Source organism: Vanellus vanellus (assembly GCF_965231255.1).
Source record: "Vanellus vanellus genome assembly, contig: HAP1_SCAFFOLD_47, whole genome shotgun sequence".
Classification (NCBI taxonomy): Eukaryota; Metazoa; Chordata; class Aves; order Charadriiformes; family Charadriidae; genus Vanellus; species Vanellus vanellus.
Window position 1 is genome coordinate 1,180,944 of NW_028127064.1, and position 8,158 is coordinate 1,189,101.

Below are 8,158 nucleotides of genomic sequence, written 5' to 3' on the forward strand. Positions count from 1 at the left end.
GGGTTTGCACCCAGTTACCTGCTGCCAGCAAGTTGGGGCTTCATAATAAATTTAATTGCAATAAGAGAGGTTAATCTCCCATCACAGTTGCCACAACAAAAAGACTGTCATGGAAAATATCCATTTTGCCTGAAAAGCTCCTGCTTTTTCAAAAATCATCAAAACATTTGACCAGAGAACTGTTTGGATATGTGGGTAAAATATATTTCCACTTCCAGCAAAAAACATGCAAAAAAGTGCCCGAGTTTGTACTGAGAGGAAAGCAAATCTTCCCTCATTCCCAAACCAGAGTCATTTGTCTCATCTTCCCTGTGCAGCCCATCTCGGGCATCCATATCCTTGTGGTTTCTCCTCCTCCTGCTCTTTCACTTTAACTCTAAAAACCCTGAACCACCCATCCATCCTTCAGAGACCGAGGGCTCCTGCACCGTCACATACTAAAGCAGCAGCGCGTGATGTCTGTGACACAGAAGACAACTTAAATCTACCAACTACCACTAACAAAAACATCTTTTCTCCATCCCTGCCTTCTTCTGAAGGCGCTCGCAGCACCTGGCCGCAGCAGCCAGCCTTACTTGCAGAATTTGTAGAGGATCTTCTCGAACACGAGGACGGGGCCGGTGCTGCCGAGGATGGCGAGAGGTTGGCCAGCAAAGAGGAAATACACCACGCCGGTCATGGATGCGCCCAGCAGCGACTCCATGGCACTCTGTCCAGGGAAGAGAGGCAGCAGCGAGTAATTAAATCATTAGAGGGAAAACCACAAGTGCAAATTCACTGCAGCAAGGACTTTTGCATGAGTGTTGTCCTCCCTCGTGCCACCCAACAGAGAGAGGTGCTCACTATGTGGCTGTTGGTCGCCTCCCCCAGCAGTCCCCCAAAGGTGATTGATGACGGGGGACATGCAGGCACAGTAGAGGAAGAGGAAGGACGCCAGACACTGAAGGCTCAGACCATCCCGAAAGTCACTCCAGAACCAGGGGGCTTTTCGCTTCACATCCCGGATCAAACCTCCAAAGAGCCTGGAGGAAGGAAAAAAATTAAACCATTTTCGTGGAAGACCACGTTAAGTTTTCTTGGCTGAGGAAGGACAATCGCAAGCACAGAGTAACTTCCATTGCTAAAAAGAAGTCTCCTTCTCCCATTTTAGCCCCAGTAGAAACTGAGGCATACAAAAAAAACACAGAATCACAGAATAGTCAGGGTTGGAAGGGACCTCTGGAGATCATCTAGTCCAACCCCCTGCCAGAGCAGGGTCACCTACAACAGGTTGCACAGGACAGCATCCAGGCGGGTTTTGAACATCTCCAGAGTGGGACACTCCACAACCTCTCTGGGCAGCCTGTTCCAGTGCTCCACTACCCTCAAAGTGAAGAAGTTCCTCTTCATGTTAAGATGGAACTTCCTATGTTCAAGCTTGTGCCCATTACCCCTCATCCTATCAATGGGCACCGCTGAAAAGACTCCTCCCATCCCTCGGGCATCCTCCCTTTAAGTATTTGAAAGCATTAATAAGATCCCCCCTCAGTCTTCTTTTCTCTACACTAAAGAGACCCAAGTTCCTCAGCCTTTCCTCATATGAAAGATGTTCTAATCCCCTAATCATCTTCATAGCCCTTTGCTGGACCCTCTCCAGCAGATCCCTGTCTTTCTTGAACTGGGGAGCCCAGAACTGGACGCAGTACTCCAGATGCGGCCTCACCAGGGCAGAGTAGAGGGGGAGGATGACCTCCCTCCACCTGATGGCCACACTCTTTTTGATGCACCCCAGGATGCCATTGGCCCTCTTGGCCACCAGGGCACATTGCTGGCTCATGGTCATCCTGTTGTCCACCTGGACTCCCAGGTCCCTTTCCACAGAGCTGCTCTCCAGGAGAGAGTCAGCCCCCAACCTGTACTGATGCGTGGGGTTATTCCTCCCCAGATACAGTACCCTACATTCACCCTTGTTGAATTTCATTAGGTTCCTCCCTGCCCAACTCTCCAGCCTGTCCAGGTCACGCTGTGAAGCGGCACAGCCTTCTGGCCTGTCAGCCACTCCTCCCAGTTTAGTGTCATCAGCAAACTTGCCGATGGTACACTCTATCCCTTCATCCAGATCATCGATGAATATATTGAACAGGACTGGACCCAGTACTGACCCCTGAGGGACACCACTTGTTACTGACCTCCAACTAGACTGCACCACTAACCACAACCCTCTGAGCTCTATCTGTCAGCCAGTTCTCAATCCACCCCACTGTCCATCCTCCAACAAAAAGAAAAAGAGACCAAACCTGAGAGCCCGTCCCCTCTTATTGCAACAGTCCCTCACTTTGAGAAGCAGCAGAGCTCTACCTGGAGGTACTTACACATCTGCTTCCACCCCAAAGCAAGAAAACCTGTGTGCAACCACGCTGCGGCTGAGCCCAGCTGCCCAAATCTCCCACCCACCCAGCCCAAGGGACCAAGCTGGTAACCTGGAGCCCCTTCACTGACCCACTTCACCCCAAAACTCTGCTAGAAGGGAGGTGCGCACTCAGATTTTAGGGGCAAACAGAAAAACACCCCACCAAACTATTGCAGTTCACACCTTCCTGTCCGCTCCAGTTCAGGACCGCTGTGTTTCTCCGGCTTGCTGTGAGGAGCACTGTCATCGAGAGCTTCTGGCACCTTCCTTTTTTCCTGGTAAAATGGAAATAAGATACAGATATGTCTTTTAAGCCACTGGCTTGTTTTGCTTTTTGGGCTGGGTATGTGACCTGTAAATTTGGGCCCCTGAGCAGCACCCCCAGCCGTGCTGCCCTCCTGCCCGTCCCCATCGTGCCTCCTTCTGCCGCAGCACCCACCTGCGAAGGGACGTTTTTCGGGGGCTCAATTCGGATGGAGGGATCCCACTCTCCTGGCGGCAAAACCATGACCTGATCCAGAAACTCATCTATGCCAGCCACCAGGTCAGCCCGGTTCTTGGCTTTATAGGCAACGTCGTGGAAGACCTGCCGTAGGAGACAACCAGGTGAGAGGATGACCCATCTCGGATGTCCTAACCAGTGCAATAAGCTCTTGGCTAAATGCAAGGTCATTTTCCGCAAATCGCCTGTTGGAAATGGCAGGAAAAATTCCCCCCAAAGGAAAAATCTGTGCATCACAGTATTTGTAACCATCTCCACCAGGCTCCCGTCCCCCATGGCACCCCACAGCCTTCTGCTTCAAGAGGAGAAGTTTCACTGGCCCTGGCAATGCCACCACTGGGGACAGCGTGCTGGGGACCCTGGGGAGAAGGATGAGGCGCAGGCTGCAGCCCAGGTGGGATTTTAGCCTCCTGCAGGCAGCTAAGAGGGACAACAAACCCTCTTCCTCACTACTACAGAGACAGGGAGAGGTGAAGAAAGCCCCCAAAATGACCCGGAGATATCTCTTATCTCGTCACACCTCATCTGTCATGATAGTAGCCATGGACCTGCCGATTTCATGGTACTGATGGGCTTTTCCTCCTGGTCCAAGCAAAACAAACAGGAACCTAGGCAAGAAAACCAAAATGAGAGAGAAGAACATGGCCTCACTCAAAGGGCACCCAAGGAAATCCCTGGGAGCTCCCAGCCCAGAGCGTGGCTCCAGGGGGGACGTGTAGGCTCACTGGCTCCGGTGATGAATTTGAAACGCATCAAAACCAAATGCAAATTTGAGTTTTGGGCCAACTTTCATTAAAATTGACCAATGGGTTTAAAAGCTCCAGCAGGGAAGGGAGGAATGAAAGCACGGAGATGTGGGTGGGAGAAACGTGCTTGCTCCCACTGGCTGTGTTCCCCTGGGACGCCCAACTGATGCGTGCAATTTGGTGTTTTGTTGTGGTGTTCTTTTTTTTTAAATAAAAACTTTGCGCTTCTCATTCAGACCTCGTTGGGATGGGAACTTCCGTCATGCCCGAGAGGAGGACAGCCAGGCTCAGGCGGACAAATGCCACGATGGGCTGGCAAAGGAAATCCAGCTCTCCTACAAGCACGTTGGACGCTTCAGCCCCGGTGGGAATTTTCTTCATGAAGCGCAGCTCCGCCTGGGCACGACAAGGGATTTTCAGGCCATTACCCCAAAAGCAAAGCCCACAGCACTCTGCAGAACACTCTGCAGCCAAGTTTGCAAGAGTAAATCTGGCCCTAAAGGTGTAAGAAAGCTACGAGTGACTCACCTTGCTTAGATCCATCACGTTGGTGTTATGATTCACCCCATTTTTAGCTTCTGCAGTGGTGGGAGATGGATGAGGAGTGAGTGTTTGGGCTGGGAGGAGAAAGAAAGACACTCAGAAAGACGGGCAAGGAGCAATTGGGACGCTTCTCCTTTGCCAGGAGAAGTCTCATGGGGCCAAAGCCCTGCAGAAACCTTCACCTGGTGCCAAAGCCGGCAGAAACCCTCACCAGGTACCAAACCCTGCAGGAACCCTCACCTGGCTTGTCGAGGGGATGCACGTCGAACTGCTTCTTGCTCATGTCAGCAAACGAGTGGACGATAGGGAGAAGGTCGTTTCTTTTCTTCTCATTCTGATGGTGATGCTTCTTCAAAAGCACTTCTTGAACTTTCGCCCACGTGCACTCATCAAACTCCACGGACTGCTCTTGCTGGCCCAGGATCATATCTGGAGATGGCAACGGGAAACGAAGCCGTCAGAGCAGAAAGTCCCCAAGTCCCGACCCCTCAAGCCCCCGGCGAAGGCTGCGACACGCAGGATACCCTAACGCGGGCTCAGCCTTGCTTAGCAAGACATTTTAATGCAGTTCAGCCTTTGCAGCAAAAGGAAGAATTCTCTTTTGCTAAAAGCCATCATCAAAGTGCTTATTCATCACTCCGCTCAGATAATTATTTCCCATCCTAGATAATGACATTTTTTGCCCGATCTGGCGTTTCTCCTTCTCCATGGCTCTGTGCAAGCCTGGCCAGACCCGGGGGAGAGGGGCTAGCCCAGTATTTAGGGCTGAACTGGTGCCAATCGATGGCCGCTTTGCATGTGAGCGTGACAGGCCGAATGCAGGTGTGGTAACGGGATTTATCTTCTGCCCCCAGACACCCCATCCCAGCGGGTGTAGTTCATCCTCGGCACCGAGGAGGATGAGCAGCACATTCCCCACCACTTGTTCACCGAGCTGGATGAGATCTTCCTGAAGGAGGGTGAAGATGCCGAGTGGAAGGAAACGGCAAGGTAAATCCCTGCTGCCAGCTGCGGTGGCGGCCGCGGGCTCTGCCTTCCGCTCTCTGGGACGCAAAGCTTTTGCAGCTGCAGGTGCCGATGCGCGGAGCCTTCTCCTCTTGCCGCCCCGTAGCTGCACCAAAGGGGTTGCAGAGCTGAGGCTGTTTTCTTGCAACGGGGCTGATCGTGCCCGATGTCCGCAGGTGGCTGAAGTTTGAGGAGGACGTGGAAGACGGCAGTGAGCGCTGGAGCAAGCCCTACGTGGCCATCGATTGGCACCAGTTCAGCCCTAAATATTGGGCTGGCCCCTCTCCCCCGGGTCTGGCCAGGCTTGCACAGAGCCATGGAGAAGGAGAACCATCTGTTCCACCTCTGCATAAGGATGGGCCACTTTCCTTCCCCACGTTTCCATTTTTAAAGGCAGGATCCCTCTAAGGAAGACCAGCCTCAATCCATTATGCCTTCAACTGCCTCCCAAATAATGCCACTTTCCCTCAGAAGAACAGCAAACCACACAAATCAGCCACACGGACCTGCTTGCAGAGGACCCCGGCACCCACGCAGCCCCGAGGAGGCTCACGAATGCTGCGGGGGGACTTACAGTGGTAGCCCTGCTCCATCGGGGCACAGTCCTCCCGTTCCTTCTTCCGATGCTTCTGGCGGTGGGGTCGGTGGTGCCGGTGGCTTTGCCTCACCAGCGGCATCCGCATGCCCACGGACAGGGTGTGGTGGCCTGCAAAAAAAGCAGCGTTCTCATCACTCTCGATATTGCGGAGACGGTTGACGCCGCTGCCATGATTAAACCAGCACAGCCATCCCAGGAGGAAACACCAACTTCTCTTCATTTTAGTTTCACTGCATTCCTGAATGTCAGAGACCCGTCCCTTTTTACAAGCCTGTTTTACTCTAACTTTGCAACAACAGAGCAACAACAAGCGATGGCTCCGGGTCACCTAAAAGTGCCCTGAAAGTATCAACCCTCGTCTCAAATTCCAGCTTCGGCTCGACAACACTCAGACCTGCTCATTAAGCAGCCACAGAAAGTAATTATTTTTAAAATCTTTGTCGGCACAAGGCGACAAGAGGAGATCCAATTAGTCCCGTGATGATGAAGTCTGGAACAAAAAAAAAGAAAATCACAGCCCTGTGTCTGCAGCCATCAAATTATTCTCCTGACCTCTCCAAGCCAAGAGCAGCCTCTGAGAAAACAAGCTGGGAACTACCCAGCTCCGTGGCCAACACTCACACCACAGATGCCGCGGGGGCTTTTTCCCCTCTGTCTAAAAGCCACAACATTAAAAAAAATGTGAAAATAACTGTGCTTGTTTATTTAGAAGCACGCCACGTTTCGCTGCAGGTGATGCGTACACTGAGCACAGGACGCGGCAGGGACTTTGCGCAACGGGAAAACGCGTGGGGCTGGTGCCACCTCTCCCGACTCACCTTCCAGCTCCTCCTTCTCATACTGAATATTGGCAACGGTGCTCGTTCTTCCCTGGTCCATCACCGCCTCCTCGTCGTGTCTCTGTTTAGCGAGAAGAAGAAGGTACAAGCTGGGGCCAGGTGAGGAGAGCTCCCTTACGTCCTCCCAGTCATCACCCATCCCCGCGGCCACGTGAGCCAACGAGCATCACACCTCTGCATGTCTCCTCCTTCAGGCACAGCCCTAAAAACACGGACTTGGAGGAGGTTTTTTTTCCCCTACCCAAATAAAACCACCTGTAATGTCACCTGTATTGTATACACCGTGAGTCTGGAAGGATTTACTAAAAGGGGAGACAGTTGAGTGTTTCAAACCAAAACCAAACCTCCTGCTTCATTCTTGTGGTTCCTTTCGAAAAATTAAAATAGGGATTTCCAAACTGGGGTGGGGTGGGGTGGGGAGACCCAACCCCACACTTTTGAGCACAGCCAGTTTCATTCTCCAAACGTGATACCTGCAGGACTCACTAGATGGCACTTGGCCACAGGACATGGTCACCACCTACCTCCAAAGGCCCTCAGAACCTACAAGGGTGAAGCTTCGTCTTCAGCCCAACCAGGCTCAGGCTTCTCTTGCTGCAAGCCCGCTTTCCACACAAAACTGCATTTTTCTCCTCAAAAAAAAAAGCCAAGGGCTGACAGCTAATGCCCTCCTTGGCTGAAATACCACTGCCAGCGCTGCACAAAGAGCATCTGTGCCTTAAAAGCTGAAGGAGAACTACAGGAGTTCTCTTCTCTCCTTGCCCCCGGGGCTGGGGAAGCATCACTGGGATCACCACGCTCAAAGAAATAAAAAACCAACCACGTCTCACACTCGAGTCGCAACTGCAGCTTTGAAAGGGCCTCCAGGAAACCCTTCTCTTTAGAGAAGAGCAAAATACCGGAAATCTGCTTTTTATCCCCCAAATTCCTGCTTCGACCGAATGGCATCACCTGCCGCCGCGCAGCAGCGACGCTCGGGGAAGCTCACACCTCCCACTCGCCAGCCAATTTAACGAGCAAAAGGAACAAACGTTCCCATCTGGGAATGAGCTTTTTCTGGCCCCCGAGTACTTTGTCCTTCGCCGCCGCTGCCAGGTGCCTGGTAAACATCAAAGCATCGAAACTGGGCTGGGAAAGGGGATGGCGAGCTCACTTTTGAGTTTCGGAGCAGAGAGTGTTGTTCCATCTCAAGAAAACTTCTCCAAATTATTATTTTGCTGCAGTGTTTTTTTTGTCCCAGCAGGGGAGAGAGGGATTTTTGACTGTCCTGCCTCAGTTTACCTGTCTCAGTGCAACTCCTCCAGTTAGAAAGAAAAATCTTTCCCTGGGGAAGCGTTGGTGTAATTGAGGATGAGGAAAAGTACAAAGCAGAGGATCAGGTCCGGCTTTGAGTCCTCCCAGTGCCGGGGGAGGCCAAAAGCATCGCACGAGCACGCAAACTTCCCACCTCGGCCCCCTCGTCCCGTCACACGCAAGCTGGACTGGCCACCAGCAGCAGGAGGGAGGATTAATGTAATTAATCTCGCGCAAAGTGTA

The 8,158-nt window shown here is 52.2% G+C and overlaps 1 protein-coding gene across 1 annotated transcript in view; it reads right to left on the reverse strand.

Annotated features, from left to right (window-relative positions):
• LOC309685552 (E3 ubiquitin-protein ligase TRIM36-like) overlaps nucleotides 1-4,180 on the reverse strand; it is a gene marked incomplete at both ends in the record, with an annotated part of 38,981 nt that extends 34,801 nt beyond the window's left edge. The window contains one exon of the mRNA XM_082501299.1: nucleotides 4,166-4,180. Coding sequence (XP_082357425.1) covers nucleotides 4,166-4,180 — 15 coding nt within the window. The remainder of the gene's footprint in view (nucleotides 1-4,165) is intronic.
• Between the last annotated feature and the right edge of the window lie 3,978 nt (nucleotides 4,181-8,158).